General features: G+C 37.4%; 3 protein-coding genes and 1 long non-coding RNA gene across 5 annotated transcripts; 3 read left to right on the top strand and 1 right to left on the bottom strand.

Moving 5' to 3' along the window:
- Window positions 1-3,774: 3,774 nt before the first annotated feature.
- On the top strand, window positions 3,775-7,647 carry LOC112291663 (uncharacterized). Its single transcript, XM_024539422.3, has 4 exons — window positions 3,775-4,939; window positions 5,368-6,078; window positions 6,315-6,660; window positions 6,889-7,647. Exons 1-4 carry the CDS (start codon window positions 4,622-4,624, stop codon window positions 7,107-7,109), a joined length of 1,596 nt encoding a protein of 531 aa, XP_024395190.1. The 5' UTR covers window positions 3,775-4,621; the 3' UTR covers window positions 7,110-7,647.
- Window positions 7,648-7,754: 107 nt separating this feature from the next.
- LOC149987877 (uncharacterized) lies at window positions 7,755-9,279 on the top strand. Its single transcript, XR_016506424.1, has 2 exons — window positions 7,755-8,186; window positions 8,659-9,279. It is a non-coding gene; the product is annotated as an uncharacterized LOC149987877 (long non-coding RNA).
- Window positions 9,280-18,082: 8,803 nt separating this feature from the next.
- LOC112291272 (acireductone dioxygenase 1) lies at window positions 18,083-20,646 on the top strand. Its single transcript, XM_024538443.3, has 6 exons — window positions 18,083-18,256; window positions 18,897-19,005; window positions 19,329-19,538; window positions 19,672-19,796; window positions 19,932-20,002; window positions 20,196-20,646. Exons 1-6 carry the CDS (start codon window positions 18,245-18,247, stop codon window positions 20,278-20,280), a joined length of 612 nt encoding a protein of 203 aa, XP_024394211.1. The 5' UTR covers window positions 18,083-18,244; the 3' UTR covers window positions 20,281-20,646.
- Window positions 20,647-21,655: 1,009 nt separating this feature from the next.
- Window positions 21,656-24,600, bottom strand: LOC112291271 (ADP/ATP translocase). Of its 2 annotated transcripts, none has more exons than XM_024538442.3 (3): window positions 24,531-24,600; window positions 22,520-23,402; window positions 21,656-22,260 (listed from the first exon to the last, which is right to left on the bottom strand). In XM_024538442.3, the coding sequence occupies exons 2-3, from the start codon at window positions 23,381-23,383 to the stop codon at window positions 21,964-21,966; spliced, it is 1,161 nt and encodes a 386-aa protein (XP_024394210.1). In that variant the 5' UTR covers window positions 23,384-23,402; window positions 24,531-24,600; the 3' UTR covers window positions 21,656-21,963. The 2 variants fall into 2 exon arrangements, with proteins under 2 accessions (XP_024394210.1, XP_073394932.1); XM_073538831.2 differs by having other exon boundaries at window positions 24,415-24,600.
- Window positions 24,601-25,531: the final 931 nt, after the last annotated feature.

The raw sequence follows: 25,531 nt of genomic DNA on the forward strand, positions 1-25,531 counted from the left end.
ACCTCACAATAGAGGAGTTTATACAATGGCTTACAATGGCCTTACAAAAAGAACAATATCACATTCTTACCATATAAAATCTACAAAAGTAATATGCAAATAACCATCGACAATACAAGACCTTTTGAAAGAGTGATCAAGTGTTATTTTTCAATGCCAACTTCCTACTTACTACATCAATCCAAATCCGTAAACTGACACCTTGGTGGCTTGGACCTTCCTATATTTCTGTAGTGATTTTTGATATTGCATACTACCTTGAGCTTTCGCCATATATTTAAGTCCATTTAATCTTCCATATTTTGCAAGTAAAAGAATTTTATACCAAGCCAAAGTACTTTTCAGATTGATATCAACCACCACTATTACCAGCTATAGTTGATGATCAATAAGAATATGAAATAGATAGCATTTTGGAGCATCGCTACCTTTATTGTGGAAGTGGATGTCTACAACTTCAGTACAAAGTTCTTTGAAAAGGTTATCCCATCTACAATGCAATATAAGAATATGCACATAACCTCACCTATTGCCAAGAAATAATTTGGAGATACCATTGAAAGCAAAGCAAGGACATTTTGGATTAGAGGAAGAAAATTAACTATAACATGGTATATATAAGATATTTATATTTTGACACATAGAGATAGATAGTTGGAACCATGTTTGAGAAGTTATAGAAGTTTCTAGAATTGAAGCTAGGTTAATGGATTATATAAGATTCATCATGGAACATTCTAGAAAGAGCTTAAGGCGGTTATTTAAGTAGGGCCTTCTATAGAACCTTCTAAAAAGAATTTAGAGTGGTTATCTAAGTAGGATCCATCATCTAGAAACATTCTAGAAAGTCTAGGATAACAAAATAAAGTATAAATAGGACTCGCCAAGTATAAATAGGGATATTTGCTCAGATATAGCTTCAGTCTTTTTCTTTCAATAAAATTTTGTTTGTATTTTTTATTTTTTTCTATTTTGTTCTATTTCTTTTTGCTTTGTTTTTTATTTGATGTTCTTTTTTGTTTACTTCTGTTCAATCTTGTTCTAGTCCATTTTGTCCTATTTTGTGATGGAATTTATGTTGCTATAGATTGAAAGGATTTTAGATCTTTAAGAGAATTTAATTTCTTTTCAATGTTCTTTGCAAGGATCTTTGAAGTAAAACTTATAGAAGAAAATTTGAAATCTATACTTTATATTAGTAATTTTTTTGCCAATTTTTATAACACCACACTTTTTGTTGATTTTCATTGCACCACATCTTTTGCTAATTTTCATTGTACCACACATATTACTAGCTTTCATTGCATTGCACTACAAACTAGAAACTTTACATCTAATTTCACATCTTCTTTCAATAGAATAAAGGCAAGTGGATGTTAGTCTCTCAATTCAACTCTGCCATTCTTCTTATCTTTACCAAAGCAATCACCTTTGAGAAGATCTAGAATATAGAATTTGATTGAAGAATGATGCATCAAATTTTGTCTTAGTCTTTGTATGCTTAAATTTTTTTAGAGCTTCTTTATTTTTTAATTACAATTTTTGAATAACTTACTTAAAGAATTTTGATCTTGATAAAAGTCTAAGTTTAGACTATCACTTTATATATAAGAGAAATTTGAATTAGGTTATATATCAAGAAAATATGGTTGATATATAGGTAATAATTAAGAAAAATATATAATTTTCAAAAAATAATGAAGATAAAAAGCTCTAAAAGATGAAAGATTGTCTAGAAATTGAATTATAGGTCAGATATTCTTCAACCATAATAAACCTACTTCAACAGTAGATGAGGTCTTGAAGCCAAGTATTCTCCTCTTCAAAATAGGAGTAGCATGCATTATTAGATTCTTACAATTTTTAAGCTCAATATTATTATTTGCAGAGATGTATTCACCTCTGCGCAAAATCTCTATATACCAATTCTTGTCCATGCTACAATTATCTAGTCTCTCTTTGATCTTGTAATAAATTAGTGAAGCCTTATCCAATTCTATTAACTTTCTTTCTTATGGCAATTGCATCTCTACTTCAAACATTGTAGAATCTTGAGTATTATCCAATATAAGAGCGCCAAGAATTGAAAGGACAAAATCTTAATATGAATTACAAATGATTTATAGTACAAAGAGATGAGGTTTAAGGAATAAATTTTTGAAGATCATTTATATGGAACAAGTAGATATTTTATTAATATTTAAATCACAAAAAAATGATGAAATAATAATATTATAAGTTGAAATTTAAATTTATAGGAATTTATTAGTATGAAGGTGGGATCTTGATTAAAGCTCACATACAATAGTAGGGTGACTTTTTTTGTAGGTATTTTGTGCAATAAGTAAGTTTAATTGCAACACATGTCTTTTGTGCAATAGATGCAAATACTACATTAGCTCATATACTAAGTGAGTTCTATTTTTACTATAAAAATCTCTCTTTCAGTCACACACACATATATATAATTTCTTCTTCAAATAATTATCAAAAGTGATTTCATGCTATATGACTTGTTTCTAAGTTATGGTTGTTGTCCTTTATGTTTAATAGTGCGGAGTTGATGCTTAAGTAGTATGTATGACCTCAAAATAAGCAATCAACAATATTTATATTATATTTGAATATAAATTTTGTCTCAACTTCTTGGTACCCTCTCTTCTTCTTTTATTCTTTCTTATTATTGCTTTCTCCCTCTCTTTCATAATAAGCCTTCTTTCATTAGATTCAAAAAAAATATACAACTCATACGAAGAATTGTACAAAGACATTCAAATCCATGTAGCAAATTGTGGCTATGCTATTATGACTAGGTGCTTAAAGAAAGACTGCAGCATGTGGTACTATTATGACTATAGCAATGGCTACAAAAGCATAGTTCTTGAGTTTTCTTGAAAATAGTGGCCAAAAAAATACATATAGTTCCAAAGAAATATATGTATATATCATTTGTTTTGTCATGCATTTACAACTCCTTAGTCTTTGACATGAATTAGAATACTTGCTCAAGAAGGATGTATTAATTTCTATTTATCTTAGTTTAATAACAAAACTAATCAAAAAGCCTTCAAAAGATTTTAATTAAATTTAGAATTGATCCAAGAAGCATGTAAAATGAACTAAGTTGTGGAGCATAATATATTTTTCTCATTAATTAGCAAATAAACTATATATATATATATATATATATATACACACAAAACCAACCAAGTACTATGATTCTTTTGAAATAATTGTAAATCTTAACTTAAAAATTTAAAATATTTAGAGAATTTAAAAATAAAATCTACAGAATAATTCAGGAGACAAAATAATGATTTAAGTTCTTTTCTGTAGTTGGTACAGTATTAAATATTTATAAAAACCACATTTTGTGTAAAATATAACCTTTTTGATGCTTCCTTGGTTATTAAATATTTATATTTTAAGTCAATGTACTAAAGTTTGTAATAAAAAATAAAAAATAAAAAAATATCGTCAAACGTGTATTTGGAATAACTTCAACAAAATAAAGATACTCCATCGTCCAACATAATGTCAAGTGATTAAAAAAACTAAAAAGAAGAACTAATAAAACAACCCTAAAGGCATGGAAAAACCCTAAAAACACGCCACAAGCCCACAAGCAAACGGGGAGGAAGAGTCGCGGATCTCCAGCGTGGAAGATTGCCAAGCTCGCGAGAGTGGATTGTGGGGCGAGGGTGGTGGACAGGGATGGATGTGTGGAGAAACGAGGAGGAGGAGCCTGGACCCGGCAATGGAAAAGGGCCAAAAAGGACCCTGCTGTTACTGCAGCCATAGCTAATGGAGAAAGCGCTGCTGCTGCTGCGTTTTTCTTCCAAATACAGTGTTGGATGATACAGTAGTGCAGTTTGGCTTGGCAACCTCGGTTGGATGAGGAGGATGAGCAGCAGCACCAGAAGTGCAGATTGCGACGAGTTGCTGTGCGTCTAATCTGGAAGCGGTCTAGTCTCCATCGTTGGCAAGGCTCGGAGTGGGTTTTATAGTTGAGCACTTGGGGTGAAGAATGCAGCGGGATGTGATAGAGCTTTGCTTCTCATTAGCTCTTCCCCTTTCCACTGTCTTCATCAGGATGCTTCACAGAAGAGAGTACCTGTAGGACGTGAGGCGGGGTAGAGTTAATGCAGGACAGGGGGACGTCACAAGGAGCTAGTCTCGAGAGCAGCGTCTGTTGTAGATTACTCCTGGTACTGGTCTTTGTTTTTATTGCACTAGGTGGTGTTTTGCTCCTGGGTTATTTTATTTTATTTTGTTTCATTTTTTCTGTTGTAGGGTTAGGGTTCTTCTGATGCTTGGATGTAGGATTGGAATGCTGCGTGGGCACAGGCCATGGGAGAGAAGATAACTCATAACTTTTGAGTTTCATCGCCGAGGAAGCACAAATTTGTGTCAGATAGCCGTGAAATTTCCGTGCAGAGGTGTTTGAAAGGGGATGAGTTGTTGAGCAGACGCAGGAAGATCAAAAATACGCTGGACTTTTCTTTGTCTTTTGAGTTCGTGGTGTTCGTATCTTTGACGTCTCTGAGAAGGATAGAGTATATCTGCTGGCATTCGGGTTCAGAACAGAAGTCGATTGGTCGTGCGGGGTTTAGCCGTCGTGATGGCGGACGATGCCCGGGAACGAGGTGGAGATTATATTGCAGTGGGTAATCTGGACGAGGATTCTCAGCCTTCGAATAGGAACCCGAATTCTTCCTCACAGGGCTACTTCTCGTCGTTTCCTGGGAGTATCAAGTATCTGGTATGGAACGAATTTTGCGAGCGATTCTCCTTCTATGGAATGAAGACAATCCTTGCGCTTTACTTGGTGCAACATCTCCGGTTGAGCGAGAACGAATCCACAGAACTCGTGCACCTCTTTATTGTCGCGTGCTATGCCACCCCGATCCTGGGCGCCTTCATCAGTGATTGCTACTGGGTACACACATCACATTCTTTCCAATTGACTTTGATTCCTCGTAAAAGGAATTTGAGCCCATTATATTGAATCAGTTCGTATGAGTGCACTTAAGAAAATTCTGTAGTGCTAACAATTTCATTGCCAAGTTGTTCCAGAGGGAGACATTCACTAAATGCTGCGGAACCATTGCTATGAGCCTTAGAGCCTTGTATTTTCCTTTTTGATGACATAATGTGAAGCTCCTGCAAATGAATCTATTACATATCAGCAGTGGTATGTAAACCATGATTATGTACTATCAATTCTTCCTGAGACATGGTTTTATCTGAGATCATTATGGTAATCCTTGATATTTACCTTGCTCATCTCTCCATGCTCACTTCTCATTTCTACCAACATGTAACTGTAGTTCTCTCAGGGGCTAACGGTTCATTCAACTTGTGCAGGGAAAGTATCGCACTGTTCTCTACTTATCAATGGTGTATTGCATTGGAAACTGGCTTATGGCTGCTTCTGCCTTGCCCAAGGCCGATCCCACCATACAGCGCACTCTCTTTTGGTCCACAGCGGGTGCCTTGGGGTTGATTGCATTTGGCACTGGTGGAATCAAACCCTGCGTAGCGGCTTTCGGCGGTGATCAGATTCAATACTCACTACCAGACGGCCCGACGAAGGAGCGTCTGCACCGTCAATTCTTTTCCCTGTACTACTTCGCAGTGAATGCGGGGTCAGTCCTCTCGACCATCCTGACCCCAGTCCTCCGGGCGGATTTCTCCTATGCAATTGCCTTTGCTGTCCCAGCTGCTCTCATGATGTGTGCCTTGCTCATCTTCTGGTTGGGACGCAAGACATACGTGGACCGTCCTCCAGAAGGCAACGTCTTTGCGGAGGTAGGTGGGGTTGTTGTGGACGCCATCAAGCTTCGCAGGAGCAGGGGGGGAGGAAGCCACTGGCTAGACAGTGCTAGAGCTAAACATGATCCGGGCGTTGTCGAGGATGTGAAGGGGCTCATGCGTGTGTTGGCCTTGCTCCTCCCGACTCCCCTCTTCTGGTCCCTCTTCGATCAACAGTCTTCCAAGTGGGTCTTTCAAGCTAACACTATGGATGGCCGCGTTCCATGGCTGTTCAATATCACCATCCAGCCCGACCAGATGCAGGTTCATAGCTTAAGCTTCTCCTCTCTTCTCAATGAAGATCAGTATTATTATTATTATTGTTGTTGTTGCTGCTGCTGTTTTTATTACTAATAATACATGGCGTAAATTATTGATCACAAACCCTGATCGATTTCTCTGAGCTCAAGTGGCAAGACTGAAATATTTTTCTGCTTTCGTTTGAGTTTTTGTATTGAATTTATACTTTTTTCGTTGGATTGGTTTTGTGTTTTATGCAGGCCCTCAATCCTGTGCTCATCCTGGTCATGATCCCCCTATTCGACCAAATCATATACCCATTTCTCGAGTACCACCGTTTCTCACTGCGGGCGGTGCCAAGGATGGTCATTGGGATGATTTTGAGTGCAATTGCATTCTTGTTTTCCGGCCTCTTGCAGCTGGCCATTGATAATCATGCAGCTTCGGGACAATCCTTGTCGATTTTGTGGCAGATCCCACAGTACGTGGTGATTACAGCTGGGGAGATCATGTTTAGCATCACGGGCTTGGAATTTGCATACTCGCAGGCCCCAGATTCCATGAAAGCCGTAGTCCAGTCTGCGTGGCTCTTCACTGTCTCGGCAGGTACAGTTATTTGGAGCCTTTCTTGAGTTCATTGCATATGAATTGTAGACGAGGTTGACATCATAACCAAACCAGTTACTACTGATACAGAACTCAAAGATCTTGTTATTTACTTTTTGGTTTTGCTATATCTTGGTGATTTGTGTCAATCAAGTGCGACCTTTACTAGTCATTCAACCCCTTCATATTATTAAGTGGAACTCAGCTCCTGTACTTCTTTTGTCACAGGCAACCTTGTGACTGTCGCACTGGTGGCAATTATTGGCAACAGCCTCTCAAAAGCAAACGAATTCTTCTTCTTCGCAGCTGGATGTGTGGTAGCGATGCTGCTCCTTCTATGGGCTGGTTCACAGTTTGTCTACAAGCAGCGAAGGTCACAAAGTTTCCATGCGCCTGTGGATGAGACTCTGATAGTGCATGCTACAGACGACCGTGCCTATGTGGGATGACGTCGCTCGTTTGACAGAAAAAGCTGTGAAAATAAGAAGGAAGAAACAACTACAGCTACTATTCTCAAGTTCATTTTATTTGTTGTCGAAATTCAGGATACAGCTGAATTGTCAGACCTTGAGGCATCCCTGCTGGATTCGTTCTCTTCATCATTTTTAGTAATTTTAATGAGCCAGTAATTCTCAGGTACAATCTCCAAGCTATTCGGTATGTAGTGGGTCTTGAGAGTTGGGGAGTGGCATCTGCCTGGGAGATTGCCAGGTCAAGGACTGGGAGTCATTCCACCAGCCTTCAATTGTTTCATTGATTTAGAAACTTCATTGGAATCTGTACATTGCTGAGTCGTACTGTGAATACAGCATACAAGTTGGGTAGTCCACAAGTGTGTTGCTAAGTGGCAGATACCACGCATTCAGACTGGTCCAGCTTTAGTGTTCCATATTATCATCATTATTTTATTTCCTTATTGAAGGATTTTAGAAGGATTTCGCAACTTACATAATGTTTCTGCTTTTAGCGGGAAATTGGCTACTGTAACCACTCATTGTGCTTGTGTCCACTCGTGTATACCCACTCTTTAGTGTCTTATACAACATTTTTCTGTGATGGTAATGTATACTTCTACACCATTTGTCATTTTATTGCTAATCTTAAGTATTTGAGAAATTCTAACAATGAATTTTATCTCTCTAGTCTTGCGCCATTGACCACCTAATAAAAAAAGGAGAAAACAACTCGCAATTCGCGTGATCTTCGGCTCGAAGATCTATGGTTGTTTGGGTATTACCCCAAGCTACATGACAACATCTTAGTGTTACTTATACTCAAGAGCAGTCACACAAAAGTGTTCTTCCTCTGATTCTCTTTGTTCTCAATGAAAGAGAAGGTCATGTACCTCCATCTGAAATGCCAGTGTGGTTGGTGATCTTGGAACATGGCCGACTCTGCCAGAACTGATGTCGTTACGACCTGGCTCCGGATGAGAGGTAATGGCGACATTGGCACTGTAATCAAGCACTCTCTGCTCTCTGTTGCTGCGACACTTGGGTTCCACGTCTCGATTGTGAACCCCGAAGGTTTCCTGCCAACGATTTACAGCTTTGTGGATTATTTGTTGGTGTGTCGTAATTTATATTTAGTATTAGTCTGCCTCAACGTTCAAATGCGCACGGGTGAAGCATGAGGCTCTTTGCGAAGAAACTGTTTTGATTTTTAAATATTTTCCCTGATGAAAGGTTTTGCCTCTTCGACGTAAATAGAATCGGTCATATTTACAATGTTGGGTTTCCAATTTGGTAGGAGGATGTTACTTTATTTTTGCGAGTTAGACGTATGTTAACGAAATTCGGCTTTGTCACCCATATTAAACTAGAGATATAGCAGCACGTGCTCAAATATGCGTCGTCATGTTAAATGTTTAGAAAGATTTGTCGATTTCCATCAATCGCTCAGGCTTACTGAGCCGTAACAGGGAAGGATGTAAAGAATTATGCGCGTCCCGTCGTGGATTTGACACGAACTAATTGAGATTGTTTCTGCTTGCAACAGAGGAATTTGCCTTAGTAGCGCTCAACTCGGGGCGAGGGAAGCACCAAGTTTGTGACACGTTTTCTGTGAGTTTGCACGGGAAACTGACGTTGCAGCAGGCATGGTAGCATTGGTGGATTGTACAATTTCCGCTCGGGGTTTTAAGAAGTAAAATGGTTCACACTCGGTTTTCTTTATCATTACCTAGGGTTAAGTTTAAAGACGACCAGTCAAGCTTCACAAATTGGTGTGTCACATCTGTTTCATCACAAACCGGGATCACCACGAAAGCATGGAGAGTAATACAGCGCTCTTCCCAACACATGTTGCTCGAATCCAGGAGGTTCGCTGTCATCGTTCTGCTTGCGTCACTTTCCAATCAGACTGCAACCGCGTGTCTTCGCTTCTGCTGCAGTTAATAGGATGAGATTAATGATATCATAGAGGACTTCAACCTCCAAATTTGCTGATGCATCGGAAGAGATCGATTTATAGCCGCCGAGTCTGAAGAAACTGTTCAGATCAACGACGTGTGTTCTGTGTTGATTTGGGTGGAAGAGAATCTTCAGCTTAAACATTAATATGAATTCCATTTTTGGACCAAATTGTGTCAAAATACTTGAAATCCTCATGATTTCTATTTTCCTGCAAGTGGATACATTTTTTTCTTTTTACACTCACTGCGCACGCGAAGATGCTTAAGTTATTGAAAATGGGTTTGCTACCTTAATGGTAGAAAATCAGGAATTAAATCAGGAATTCAATGCATTAAGAACTATTAGAGTTTCAATAATAATAGGAACACATTGAAAGCATTAATGTGCTCAGCGAAGTTAAGTGCTGAAAATTAGCACAAGGCTAGGTTCTAGAATAGACATATCTGTTGTTTGTCTTGTACTGCAGTTCTGCTCAATGCTATAATTGACATGGATCCTGCTACATTTTAGTTCAAGATCATGATTTTACATCAGCTTCTTGCATTAAAAGGCTCTTATTTCCTATTCCAGTTGTTTAGTTTTTTTTGTTTATTTGCTCTCTTAGAGGTAATGGCTTCTTTTGAATTTAGCCTAGATTGATTGCAGTCCAATCTAGATGGCAAAACTATTCTACATTACTTGATTAGTAGGTGTGGTGGCATTACTGCTCAACAATATGTGTAAGAGAGTTTTATTGTCTAAACTCAACTATTGTGCAATACTTCAAGACAATTGTAAGCATCAAAGTAGAGAATGGTATGGAAAAAGATCAAAGCGGAATTGTGGAGTCAATGGAGAAGAGAATTAACATGGGAATTACCAAATATTGTATCTTACAACATGGATAAGAAGAAAATGGAGCAAAATTTGAAGGTTCAAAGGATGACTCTAAAAGTCATTGGCTCTACTTAAAATAGTTGTGTAAGTTGTGTACGTTCTTTAGTTGTGTAAGCCTATTTTTAGCATTAAATAAATTTAGTATAGATAAATAGAAGGTGATAAGGAGAAGTATGTGTTGCTAATAAATAAAATCGTCTTAATTTCAATAAAAAGACTAAGTAGAAGCATCAACAATTCTATAATCTATTCTTTAATCATTGATCTACATAGGTTTCTTAATAACATTTTTTCTATATTATTCTCCTACTTTCATGCATATAAATGTGTTACTTTTGTATTTATTTCTATAGAGACTCTCTTCTAATATCAACTATTAACTATAAAAAAATAAAAATTAACAGCAATCATTTATCACAGAAATAAAATAAAATAAATTATAGAATTCTTTTTAATTCATAATTTGTTTCTTTTGGATAAACTTTTTTCATCACTTGTTTGTTATTTAAAATATGTTAGAGATTTTTTTATTTATTTTTTAAATGTAGGTATGTTATTACATCTATATAAATAATGTTTAGTTGCAAAAAAAATTATTATAATTACAAGTAAATTTCTTAAAATAAAGATAATTTTATTAAATAATAAGGTAGAATTAAAAATATTGCAAAATGAATATAGACAAATGAGGTACAATTAGCTTTGTACTTATAGTATATTTGCTTTTGTCTTGAATATAGCATCTTCATTATTCATCTTACATACTAAATAGATTTAATTTTATCATACATAATAAAGTAAATGTAGTTATAATATATTATATATATGTAATATTTAATATTTTAAAATAATAAATACATATATATTTTTTAAAAAAATTAAAATTTAAAATAAAATTACTAATAATTATTTAATTTTAAAGATAAAATATGTAATATCTGAAAATTTTAAAATTTTGAACCACTACTTTAAAGTCTAAAAATGTTACCATTATCTAAATTATTTTATTTTATTTGGTAAATAAATAGTAATTAGAATTTTTCTTAAATTTATAACTTAATGTAGAAATTTTTAATTAATTAGACTCTACTCTTGAAAGAATTTTTTTAAATATAATACATAATAAGTCTTTAATCTCTATATCTATAGATATTATGCTTCTTGAAGTTTTTATAAATATGTATATGTATATATATATATATATATATATATATGGTTTTAAATTATTAGTATTATATATCAGAATAATTATATATTTTTAATTTATTTTAAGACATGTTATACAATGTAACAAAGCTAAAAAAAATTATATACTATAAATAACTAAATAATAAAAAATAAAATAGTATATCTATTAATATTAAATTTAGCTATAGATAAATAAATAAACATATATTTATATACATGATAATAGATATTTTACATAAATCCATCTAAACATGTATTAATATAATTGTAAAAAAAATTTACAAGGACTATCCAAAAAATGATAAAAGTCATGACTATTATCTTTCAATTTCTTTTCTTTTTGCTAAGTTGAGAGTTGTGTTTATTTAGATTATACCGATTTCAGTATTTAATGAACTTATGCTACAGCTTTCATAAATTATAGTTACATCTTTTTCTAAATTTTTAATTTTATGGTTATATTTTCTATTAAAGAAACACAACAAATAAGACATAAGTAAGTATAAAACAGCAAGGTTAGACACAAGAGAAGTGTGGAATGAGATGTCTCTCGCTTCCAACATCTTTTACTAATAAGTAGAATTTACATCCATTTTAGCTAGTATTCATCTTACTTTCATCCAACTAAACCTAAGATTCTTCTTAACCTAGCTGCCACTTTGAACCCTAGCCGCCACCTATAATCCTAGCCGCCACCTTGGTAACTTTCCTTCATCCTTTTGCTGCCCTTTCACCATTAGTAACTTATCTAAGATAATATCTTTTACCTTCTAACTTATCCTCCATTTACTTTAATACTTCCACTTTGATATTGGTCAAAGGCTAATAAACCTAATGCCTTTGTCAATTTGTAATGTCTAGCCTTCACCAATGCATTTGTGAGCAAATTAGTAAGTATGTCTTTCATTGCACAATACTTCATGTCAATCTTCTCCCGTATGAAGTAATATTGAATGTCAATGTGCTTTGTTCTTGAATGATTCTTTGGATTTTTGACAAAAGCAAGGCATCCTTGATTGTTATATTTCATTAGAGTTGCTTCTAATTGCACAAGTTCAATGTCTTCTAAAACTTATCTTAGCCATATTGCCTTCATTACACCATAACTTGCTGCCATGTATTCCGCCTCTATTGTAGACCTTGCAATTGTTGGTTGTCTCTTGCAATTCCATGAAATTGCTCCCACTCCTCAAGATCCTCTTAATGGTTGCTCAATGAATTGGTCCAACCTTTGACATGTGTTGACTCACAATACTTTTTGTATATGCAAGATCCACTCTTGTACCAACCTTTGCATACATAAGTGAGCTTATTGCTACCTTGTATGGAACATCTTTCATTTCTTCTTCAATTTCAGTAAATTCCTCATCCGTAAGCTTCATCAACTTCAAATTTTCCTCCAAAGGTGTTCCAATGGACTTGCACTCCTCCATGTTGAATGGTTTCAACACTTCTTCAATGTACTTCTTTTGGCTCAATGTAATGATCTTCTTAGCTTGATCTCTCACAAACTCCACTCCTAAGCAATAGTGGAGTTCTCCCAAATCACTCATTCCAAATTCTTTTGCTAGCTTTGCCTTCAACCAATCCATCTTTTTCAAAGTATTAGTCAAGATGATCAAATCATCAACATAAAGAATAACAATCAGCAAGAAGGCTTTTGATTGCATCACATACATAGAATGATCAGCCTCACTTTTGACAAATCCCTCATTCACTAAAAAAAGTGTCGATACGTTGGTACCATGCCCTTGATAATTGCTTGAGCCTATACAAGGATTTCTTCAACTTACACACAAGGTGTTGCTTGCCTTCTTCAACAAATCCTTGAGGTTAATCCATGTAGATGTCTTCCTCCAATTTTCTATTCAAGAAAGCCGTCTTCACATCCATTTGGTGCATCTCTAAGTCCATTGCTGCCCCAATTGCTACAATATTTTTAATGGTGGTGAATTTGGCCACGAGAGCAAATGTCTCATTGAAATCAACACCAACAACTTGTGAATAACTTTTGGCTACTAATCTTACTTTATACCTCACAATATTGCCCATTGTATCCTTCTTTGTTCTAAACATCCACTTACAACCAATTGAAGCTCGATTTGATGGAAGTTGAATCAATTTCCATGTTCTATTATCCATGAATGATTTTTACTCTTCTTCCATGGCATTCTCCCACTTCATAGCATCCGTGGACTTCATTGCATCATATAAATTCAATAGATCAGCAAGAAGTACAATATTGGCATGTTCTTCACTTACTTGATAAAAAATGTGGTCCTTCCACCATTCACCATGTTGTTTTCTATCTCTCAAAGGATATCTCCTTTCATTTGAAGAAGACTCAACTTGTTGCACTCTATAATCACCTCCAACCTTCTTTTATTTTGAAGATAGTCTTTTCTCACTCAAAGATTTATAATCCTCATCACCATCATCATCAACATCTTCATGCTCTTCATTGCTGGTCTTAGCAATTGTAGAGGCCTTCTTGTCCACCTTCTTTGCCTCTTCATCTTCATTTCTACCTTTACAACCATCATTGTCTTTGTCTTCTTCCTTCTTTGCTGAATTTGAAGATAAGTCCATAAACACACTATTACTTCCACTTGGACACATCTCCAAGTGCTCACAAGCACTCTTGTGCTCCAAAAACTCAATATCACGACTTTTGATGATCTTTTTAGTCTCCAAACACATGATTCTATAAGCCTTTGTACCTTTACAATATCCAACAAATATACATTTTGTACCTTTTGCATCAAATTTTGATCTCATACAATTTGATATCTTTGCATATGCTATGCATCCAAAGGTCCTCATGTAAGAAACATAAGGTTTTCTCCTATTCCAAGCTTCTTCCGATGTCATTGATGTAAGTGCACTTGTAGGACACCTATTTCTTGTGTACACTACATTCACCAGTGCTTCTACCCAAAACTCATGTCCAAGGTGTTGTGCATGAAACATACTCCTTGTCATCTCCACAATGGTCCGATTTGCTCTTTCAGCAATTCTATTTTTTTGTGGAGTGTAAGGAGTAGAGGTTTGTCTTGCAATACCATGCATCTTCAAGAAATCATTGAATTGCTTTGTCATATACTCACCTCTATTGTCCGTACGCAATACCTTGATTTTGCATTCACATTGCTTCTCAACAAGTGCCTTAAACTTCTTAAACCTTCTGAAACACTCACTCTTTGCTTTGAGGATGAAAATCCACACCTTCCTTAAAAAATCATTAATGAATGTAATAAAATACCTTGTACCTCCTATTGATGGCATCTTCATAGGTCTACAAACATCAAAATGGACAATCTCCAATAACTTGTTTGTATGTGTTGCAACTCCACTTGGAAATGAGGCTCTTTGTTGTTTATCTTGAATACAACCTTTACAAGTAAGTGTCATAGCATTGTGGCTTATATAACCAAGATCTAAGCGACTTACCATGAATTGGAGCTCTTTCATTCTCTTGGCATTCAAATAACCAAGATGTTGATGCCAAATGCCAAACTTATCTTAATCTTCAGAAAATTCAACAAATGCTGCCACTTCAACTCCATTCACCTTCTTACACTTGATGAAGTAGAGGTTGCCATTTCTAAAGCCTTTTGCAATATGATCTCCTTCCAATGTCTTCACAAAACATCCATTCTTATCAAATTATACTTAATAACTATATGAAACAAGTTTACTCACTGAAAGGAGGTTTTTCTTCATCTTTGGTACATGTAAGACTTCCTTCAATCTGATCCTCTTGGTTTGGCCTTTCACAACAATCTCTATAACAATGGAGCCCATTCCAATAGCTTGTACTATGCCATTATCTTCCATGAAGATATTTTTTTTTGAAATCTCTTCATAAATGTCAAATAAATACTTGTATGGAGTCATGTGCTTGATGGCACCAGAATCAATGATCCACTTGGACATGGCAGCCATGGAAGTGCCTTCACTTGCCATGAATGCATAATCATCACCTCTATATTCATCACAAACATTATTTTTACTTTCTCTATCTCCTTTCTTAGTCTTGTAGCAATTTCGAGCAAAGTGACCTAGTTTTCCACAAATGAAGCAAACTCTCACATTCCCACGTTGGTTAGAATGACTCTCCTTGCCTTATCTTGAAAAGAGAGCCAAATCCTCACTTAGGGGTTTTTTTTTTCTTTCATCTTGATTACTTCATGGGCAAGTCTTGCCATTATATAATCTATTATGAGTTCTTTTAGCTTGATGGACTCCAATGCCACAATGAGGTAGTTGTAGGACTCAAAAAGGCTCATAAGTAAGTTCATGACAATATCACTCTCTTCTAAAGGCTTGTCAATAATTGCAAGTTGATTAGCAAGGGCCTTTATGTTATTGATATGAGCCATGAGGTCTTCACATTCTTCCATCTTGCAAGTGAAGAATTTCCTCCTTGTGAAGATGATATTGGACAAGTTCTTACTGTCATATATATTGCAAAGAGTCTTCCATGCTTCTGCTGGTCCTTTGCAAGAGATGATGTGAGAAAAGTTGGCTTCATCCAAATTGATGGCAATCATGCCAAAAGCCTTCTTTTCACATCTTTTGAAGTCCTTCCTCTCTTTAGCATGAGCATGCATACTTGGAAGCTCTTCACTTTCATCTACAATATCCCAAAGGTCCAAAGACGCCAACAAAAGCTCCATTTTGACCTTCCAATGGTATAAATTGTCACTTCTAAACTTCTCAATTACTCTCAAACCTTCACCCTCACTCGAAGCCATGTCTTAAAAGATGTCTATTAAAAATATCAAGAAAAGGAGTCTCTATGTACTTAAAATCACCAAAATAATTTTGCACTAGCAAAATCTCAAAATGCCCTCTTGTGAACAAATAAATTTTTCTTCACTCTAAACACTCCCAAATCAACTTTTGAAGCTTCTAACAAGTATGTGAACTCTAATCAACCTCACCATCAAGTTCTTCCACTCATAAAACTCACTTTCTCACCACAACACCAAAGACACTATCAAGGTCTTTGTATAAGGTCTTAATCATTCAATCCTAGGAGTTAAGAACCTCAAACTGATGTTAGAGATCTATAAGGCCCAAATCAGAACCTCTACAAGTCAAAATACAAGATTAGATCATACAATCTCTAACATCAGTAAACACCATAAGATATATTTCACACAAGAACAACAACCAACAAATGACTTCAACTTACTTGAATAACACAACAAAGTGTATGTGGGCCCATAACCTATTGAAGAAAGACAATAAGCAAGACATAAGTAAGTAGAAAACAGCAAGGTTAGACACAAGAAAAGTGTGGAATGAGATGCCTCTCACTTCCAACACCATTTACTTATAAGTAGAGTTTACATCCATTTTAGCTAACGTTCATCTTACTTTCATCCAAGTAAATCCTAGATTCTTCTTAACCTAGTCGCCACTTTAAATCCTAGCAGTCACCTTGGTAACTTTCCTTCATCCTTTTGCTGCCTTTTGACCATTAGAAACTTATCTAAGATAATATCTTTTACCTTCTAACTTATCCTCCATTTACTTTAGCATTTTTTACTAAACAAGTCATATTTTATGAAGTCTTTTATCTAAGTAATAAGAGAAGATGACACAAGTGTCAAATTTTATCAATCTTAGTATTTTATAATCATATTGTTCGAACTTTCTTGCAACTAAATTAATGAAATAATTGAAAGGTTATAAAGAACCATGAAAATATGAGAAAGAAGCTAAGGCTAAGGAAATAAAATAAGAGAATAAAATCTAAAATTGGTTAGAAATGGCTAAAAATATTAAACCTTATGATGTTTATAATTCCAATTTGGACTTATCTTTAGCTTTATATGATTTTTTTAAACTATATATGCTTTTTTATTGAAAGTCCATGCAAACTTATAAAAAAATTATAGGACTTATTTATATCTTTTCTTTTTCTTTTTTCCCTTGTTTTGATTAAAATTTTGTTTACAATTTGTCTTATAACATACTTACATGTTCAAATATATAAAATATTCTTTAGAAGTTTAAACTAAAAATTTAAAAAAAATAATGAAAAGCAACAAATTTAATTCTTTTGTCAAACATTCTAAAATAAATCATAAAATTTAGATGATTTCTATATGAATGAACATGCCACACATGTACTAATTGAGTTTGATAAAATCATGAAAACGTGGTTATATACAAAGTTTTATATATATATATATATATATATATATATATATGTTGTAAAATATGGGATTGCCATAAAATCAAGATGAAACATACATCATAAAAAAAATGTTACTTCAACTAAAATTTCATTAAATTTAATACTTAATTAGATAAGAACCTTGATTTGAAAACTTATTTTTTTTGTAAAAAGAAATAAGCTGTGGTTTGAAAGAACTTCACGCTACAATTTAGGGTTATCAATTCAAATCTCAACCATCAAATACCCCACAAAAATTCATCACCACTAGTTCAAAACAAAGATCAACAAACAAAACAAACACATCCACATCTACCAAAGGATTTTTCCTAATTCATGCATAGTGCAAATCCCAAAACCCTAATTCGTTCCAAAATCTACCCCCAAAATCAGCGAAAAGTCTAGATGATGCAGATGGCCTCGGAGAGAGGGTTGTGTCCAGGTGCATGCACCTGCGAGATGTATAAAGTAAAAGTAAAAAACAACAAAAAGCAAAGCTCAGAAAAGTAAACGAGGGCGAGGAAAGTAACGCGAGGTGGGCTTCTGGGACTCGGTGTGTTAGCCACCGTTGGAAGAGCGGCGTCCTCTGCTTTGCCAATTTGCTTTTTGCTACAGAGCGTCACGGTGGGATTCTCACCAATCGACCTCTCAGACCTCAACCCCACAATTTTGCATTTGGAGATACATCACTTTTTGACTCCCGTACTTTGCATTAAAATCGTGAGCCTCGTTCTCGCGAGAGCACTGTTGAAATCCAGCTCGTGTAGTTGTTGTTGGAGTTGGGAGGAGATTGAACCTCAAGACCCAAGCTGTGTGCAAATCGTCGGGATTTTGGCAAGCTCAAGTTGTGTATAGCTGGGCTGCAGTTGGATTTTGTGCCTTTGAGAGGGTTGCGTGAAGGGACGCGGAGGGCGACATGGGTATTGAGGTCTGTTTTCTGCGCTAGAACTGTTGGTTTTATTTTATTTTACTTTGTTTTTTATTTTTTTACGTAGTGTGAGGATGATTGTGGATGCGGTGTTACGATGGGTTTATTATTTTGATTTTGATTTTGATTTTATTTTTTGCGTATGAGATGGTTTGTGCTGAAATTGTCCGCGCTAACTTCCTAGATTTTGAAGCACTGCAAACATTGTTAACCCTAAGTCTTTTTGTCCGGAGAGTCAGTATAAATTCTTGAAATTTAGAGGTTGTAGAGAGTTTTCAATCTAGAGTTCCGAACAACCCCTGCTCATAGAATTGATAACCTCCGATGGCTTATTTGGAAAGCCCTCTTTATAGTACTTGTGAGATAATGCTGTGGTATATCATGTTTTTTTATCAGTCTTGAATTTGTCGAAATTGTTTCATTTTGGCACCAGCAGAAAGCAGTTCCCGTTTTTAGCAAGTACGAGTCCAGGAGTCCTTCGTCAAAGAGTTACTACTGTCTACTTAGGTGTGATCTAGGGTTTTTCATTAGCAATCAGGACTTGTTATTGATGCTCTCAATATACTAACTATAAATTCATGGTTTCCTGAAGCTGTAAAATGATTTAAGTTGCTCATAATGATGAAATTAATTTTTGTAGGTGCATAGACCACCCATGGAAGCGTGGTACATGGACGATTCAGCGGATGATCAGCGAAAGCCTCATCATCGCAGCCCACCTGAATATGTTTCTCTGGAAAAGCTTGCAGGTATCTTAATGACAAAAGCTTAGCTCATGAAATTACGTGCAAGTTCGTACTGGTCTGAATTTTATAGCGACGACGTGTTTCAAAAATAGTTGAAAGACTGGTAGTAAATGTATGTATCTATCTATAAATTCAACTAATTAGCAGCGGATTTCAGATCTTGAAATTTTTCCTGTCATCTTTCCAAGTTTGTTCTCCCCTGGTATTTGGCGTCGGTTTTTAGAATATCTTAAGCTCTTGAAATAAAAAATTTAATGGGCATCTTGGAATGTACAGTTCTGAACTTCTCTATAACTAGACTGATTTGTTGTGCTTTGCTTTTGCAGAGCTGGGTGTTTTGCATTGGGTGCTTGATGCCGATAGTTTCGAAACCGATCCTGAACTGCAACGGATTCGAAAAGAGAGAGGGTATAACTATGAGGATTTCATAGAAGTGTCTCCTGAAAGATTAGCCAATTATGAGACGAAAATCAAAAACTTTTATGAAGAGCACATGCATACGGACGAAGAGATTCGTTACTGTCTGGATGGAAGTGGTAAGCATCTTAAATCAACGTCTTTGCTACTTTATTTGCACAACATGCCTTATGCGACTCTGATGGGCTAGGATCGATTCTTCCTACATAAACACACACTTGCATTGCAGTTGTTGATGCAGTTGTTTTACAGGTTACTTTGATATTCGCGACCCAGAAGACCGTTGGATTCGAATATGGGTGAAGAAGGGAGACATGATTGTGTTGCCTGCAGGGAGTTACCACCGCTTTACTCTTGATGAAAACAATTATCTCAAGGTACACATAGCTACCTATCAGTAGCCCCATTCTAAAAAACAGTGACTGCAGATATGAATAAGATAGCTTATTCAGTGTTTAAAATTGTCCAATCCAATAGAACTCTGAAACCCTGTATTATTATATTCGTGGCAGGCAATGAGGCTGTTTGTAGGTGAACCTGTCTGGACCCCATATAACCGACCCCAAGATGAACACCCTGTGAGGTGAGTTTCTCAATCTAAGTTGATATCTCACTTATTTGTTGAATTCTCAATTACTCAACTGCGTGTTGACCCACTGTATCTAACTGTATTTGAAACATTCCTTTGACAGCTTCTTGTGATTGTTGCTCCGCTCTTCTTCCGCCGTAATGCGTTCTCAGTTTTTCTGATAGATTTCATTGTGTGTCTACTTCAGGAAGGATTATATCAACAACTTTTTGAAGACCCATTTAGACAAGATAGACGTGTCATTGTCGACCCAACATGCAGCGACTGCGTAACTTTAGACTATTTAAGTGTTCTTTTAGCAGAGTATTGGCGCTTGCATTTTTTTGTGGACTTCTAGCTTGGTGTTGGCATTTTACAGAGGCGTTTCTCAACGTGCATGCTATGATGAGCTTTCATGTCCTTGTTCTTGCTACTCTTACGGTACCCAACACATTCAAATTTGGATGCATACATGTACCAGTCTTTGAACTTATACAATGAAGCTTAGTAGGAAGAGCGGTAACATGTCCACCTCCTGTGGCATGTAGCACAGACCTTTTGACTTCAGAATGGTCAAGGGTGGCTTGCTACTGCAGCATTGCTTAGTTGGAGTTTATGAACTTTTCAGTGATGATTTGGAGCTTACTTTTTTAGGACTACACTCGTGAATTCTGAAGATTATTATCAAGCTAGTTTTTAAAAATCCCAGTTGCTATGGTTTTCCTTCCCTCGAGGATTATGTCTCTTTGTTAGTAAGAAGCGTAGTATTATACAAAACTTAGCTTTTGTATGTTGAACCAGTCATTCTCTTTTAAGTCTTTGCCTAACGCACCTGTCATTCGTTCATTGTTTAAATTCATTTGATCCCTCGTCTTTCAAACTTCATGGCGTTTTGAAATTCGCGCAAAGCATCGACACATTATCTCAGGTTATAAACTACGTCACCCGCCTGCAATGGTAGGAAATACATATAGCATTCGGTAATAAGGTACAACGAATAATTATTTGAATTGTCTTCCTGCCGAATCAATTTCTACAAGTCAAAACATCCTGCGTCGAAAGAAGTTATATTCATAACATTTATATTGTGCCATTCAAGCTTCTGAATGTAAGGTGGAATTTATGTCAAGTGAAAACCTTAGCTTTGCCAGGTGGAATTTGAGAGGAACGTTCTTAACATCCTTAATTTGAAACGACAACGAAAAGGAGGTAACCAGTAACGACAAACGAACAAACGAGAACGTTTAAAGACGAGTATGTGGTGATTTGTGACTACTTTTAATTGTCTGGAAACATCTAAGAATCTTTTTTCAGAAACAAGGTTAGGATCTACACTTCCAGTCACCAGTGGCTTGTTATTAGAACGTGTACCTAAAACCAACACTTATATGATGTCACATCCTCTAGAAGACCCAATGCCAGAACTGATAATGAAATACATCAGTGTGATATCCCCTTCTACTGTTCCTCACTCCGTCGGTTAATTCTACAATTCCCTTCTCAGGCTGAAGTGATTAGCGGCATGAAGGCAATTTCACATAACGAACGCTCTCTTAAGAGTACGAATTAAATTCTCATGCACGGGCGTCGCTTGGAAGCAAGTACTCTATCAAGCCATGGAAATTTCACACATTCAAAATCAAGCATACAACTATCCAACATCAAAAATAAGCGAAGGATTCACAACTGTAAAAATAAATTAAGACAACCACTGCGTGACTTAACGCACAAAGAGAAAGCCACCAGGGGTATCAAACTTTCTATAAAAATAAAATTGGATTTCTATGAAGCAAGAAAAATAATCGTGTAACGTAGATGCTCCATGAGGCCTCCAGGCGCATTCAGAATAGCATAAAGCTCCACGCTACAAACTAACGTTCTCCGTGCAGAAGAACAACCAGGTCTCCTCATATCAAAAGTTACCAGCACAGGTCAATCGCCGTCAAGTAGTTATCTTCATCATCCGCTACAAGCACTTAGCCGCTGCCGCCGGAGTAAGCCTTGCCCAAAAGTAATATCTGCAACTGATCGTATCCGGATAACACTCCAGCTCCTGCCACCGCACGCAAGATATTAGCACCAGCGCCCTTGAACAATGACTTCGCTCCTTCCTTCGCCAAAATCTGCCTAAACGCATCCATGGACCCGTTGTACTTCACTGCCTCTCCGGAGGTCATCATCATCCTACGCCGAACCGTGTCGATGGGGTATGAAGCCAGACCCGCACCGATCGTGATACCCCATCCCAACAAGAAACTGGCCAAGAAGTTGCCCTGCAAATCCAATAAAACCAGTCACACCCATAGCTTCAGACGCATTCCCAATCTCGCTACATCCATAAAGCTCTATTTCGTTTCGCCACACCGAGCAAATCTATCAATTAGCAGCAATTCAGCTTACACGCTCTAGCGGCACAACATCCCTTCCCTCATTCATACACACAGCATCACCCCATGCCATCCCATGCAATCGTAAAACAGTTGAACAGATCCCAAAAATGACTTTATGACTCGGACATGTGCAAAACCCCACCTCCAAGTTGCCCACCAACACCACTGGCTTCAACGAGTCGTAAATTCCGAAGTACAGGCCCCTGTACACGATGATACCCGCGCAAGAGATCGCGAACCCTCTGTACAGTCCCGCAATACCGTCTGTCGCCAAAGTCTTCTTGTACACGTCCACCAGTCCATTAAACTGCCGCTCGCCTCCTCCTTTCTTCGAAGACTTCGCATCGTTCGCCAAACGAGTACGTGCGTAGTCTAGAGAGTACACAAACAATAGAGATGACGCTCCCGCGGCACCTCCAGATGCCAAGTTGCCGGCGAACCATTTCCAGTATCCGTCCTTGTCCTTCTTGTACCCGAACAGAGCCTTGAAGTAATCTTTGAATGCAAAGTTCAAAGCCTGCGTCGGGAAGTATCTGATCACATTCGCAGTGTTCCCACGCCACAGCGACATCATTCCCTCGTCCTTAATGGTTCGGCTGAAGCACTCGCCAATGCCCTTGTAAGGGTGAGACAGACGCCCGGACTTCAGCATTTCGTCCTGGTTCTGGATCAACAGCTTCACACGCTCGATGGGCGCAGCTGCTGTCTTAGATACCGCGGCCGACACACCCCCCATCAGAAAGTCGGTCATGAACGAAGCGAATGTCTTTTCATTCGCAGCCGGAACGAACACCTGGCTCGACATGTTCCTCCCGCCGGTCACGTCGATGGGGCACGGGGAGTTGAATCCCGTCTGCCTGGGCAGAGCACCGAGCTTGGCAGCGGCCGCGAAAGGAGTGCTGAAATCGTAGGCGGGGTACATGGCACGACTAGGTGTAAATCTGGAACCCAGGTATGATGTTCCACCCATCTTGCTCACCACGCTGGGGCAACGCTGGTCAGCCATTGTCAGAGATGCTCAATTCCTGCACGAACGGAAACTACATGTTGTCAATAATGCATTTTTTTTTAAATACCATAATGTTTCTCACTGAAGTACGAACAAGACACATCTGATTACAACATTTGGCACAAAGAATCAAAAGACATGATTAATTGCATGACATCCACGCGGCTGCGGATCTGAGCTACCAAGCGCGGATGTAAAGAGCTCGATGTTTGTCTATTACATGTTGAGAAACACGTCTGATGAAATTTAGCATAATTTTTGATGAAGTCCATGGCTAACAGAGTCAGGCACCGGTATTGCACATCAAGAGGCAGATAGATCTGAAGTTCTACCCTACTACCCGAACACGAATTTGACATCGGTATGAGAGAAGCGACCAGGACAGGTAACCGACAAGTCTCTCCAGACCAGAGAAATCGACACACCAATCCAATTCCTGCGAAAAGACGAAAGACATTCGCATCGTAACACTATGAAGTCACACAATCCTCGAAGAAGGTATTCCTAGATGTACCGAAACAATTATTCTTATTTCGAAGCCATAAACATCGCTGTTCGTCTGAACAGGAGACAATGAGCTTGCATATTCCAAATCTAGTCCAGAATCACAGCATCTCGACGATGCAATGACTGAGAACAATGACCGCGCGTCCAATCAGTCACAATCCACGTCAAAATCATCTTCACTAAGCGAAAAACGACTCCATTCACAAATTAAAAAAACCTAAACACTCGACTGAAGAACATCAACCCCCAACAACCCAACAACGTCTAACCAGCAGGACCCTCCTACACCACCCCAAAACAACCACGCGCTACAAGACAGCATTCTAGACAACCCCGAAGCACAGAAACACGCCACACCAGAAACCATCTTCACATTCCATGCCGCGATTACAGGCACCTCCTAGAACGGATCTAGATCACCCCATGCAAAAAAAAATTAAATTAAACTAAATCAAATCAAATCAAAAGTATCACAAACCAAATCGACGCCTAACTACACAGATTCTCTTGCCCTCGACAACCTGGCTGAGCGATGAAACCCCAGCATCGACCCGATCGAAGCAATCGAAACGAAGCACAAATAAGTCTAGATACTAAGAACCCAAAAAAATCGCAGAAGAAAGAAAGGGGAGAGTACCAACACGCCCTGCGAAGAAGGGCAAATGGGTCAGCTGCGGCGATGGAGCGCAAGCAGGGAGAGCAACACAAGTAGCAGAGAGAGCTTCGGCGCGTGCAGAGCTCGGCGTCAAATTGCTTCTCTCGTCTTCGCTACGCAGCTCCGTCCTGCTCGCTACTGGTCGGATCCGAGTCTGGCGCCGGTATCCGGTTCCATGGTGCGTTCGGGGCAATGCTGTCCACCTGCGGGGACCGGTCGTTATCGCTCCGATTGCCGGTGGTGGTGATTTCTTAAGGATTTCGAGCTGCACAACGACTGCGGATACGGTGACTGCCAGGGTCTGTTGAGCGTCTCCAGCGGTCCCCTGCACCGGTATAATACTGAACACCCGGCTACGTCTGTGTGTGTACGCGTGGTGGCATCGTAGAATTGAGTGTTTCTTTTCGCGTAGCGCTGGCCTGCATCGATGAGTTCCACAAAGTGCTTTTAGAAGTATTTTTCGAATATTAAAAAATAAAACCCTTTGCGCACCGTTTTCATACCGTGTGGAACAGTACATTGCGTGATTGAATCATATTGATGAATGAATGTACATTCGTTCCTCATCCAGAATGTCTGAAACCCATGGCCAAGTGTACATTTGTCCTAGACGGGAAATTAATAACGTGCTCATTTTTTTTTATATTATGTCAAGAAAAAAAACAACAATAATAATAAAAATAATAAAAATAATAATAATAATAATAATAAGAAACCAAGCTCACGAATTCTCAGTGTTTTGTAAGAAGATCTAGTTACATAATTGAGAGAAGAAGAAAAAAAAAAAAAACATTCAAAAAACAAAACAAAACAAAGAATTGTAGCATGGCTTCATAATTGAGATTGTCGTTACAATAATAAATTCTACCATTTGTCACTGGAATTCGTTGATTGGATTCTTATTATTCCTTCGACAAAAAAACATATATTTATTAAATAAAAATCTAAATGTTGAAAAAAATTACCATTCAATTTGGACACAT

The sequence above is a fragment of the Physcomitrium patens genome, chromosome 14 (assembly GCF_059467195.1).
Source record: "Physcomitrium patens ecotype Gransden chromosome 14, ASM5946719v1, whole genome shotgun sequence".
NCBI classification, from domain to species: domain Eukaryota; kingdom Viridiplantae; phylum Streptophyta; class Bryopsida; order Funariales; family Funariaceae; genus Physcomitrium; species Physcomitrium patens.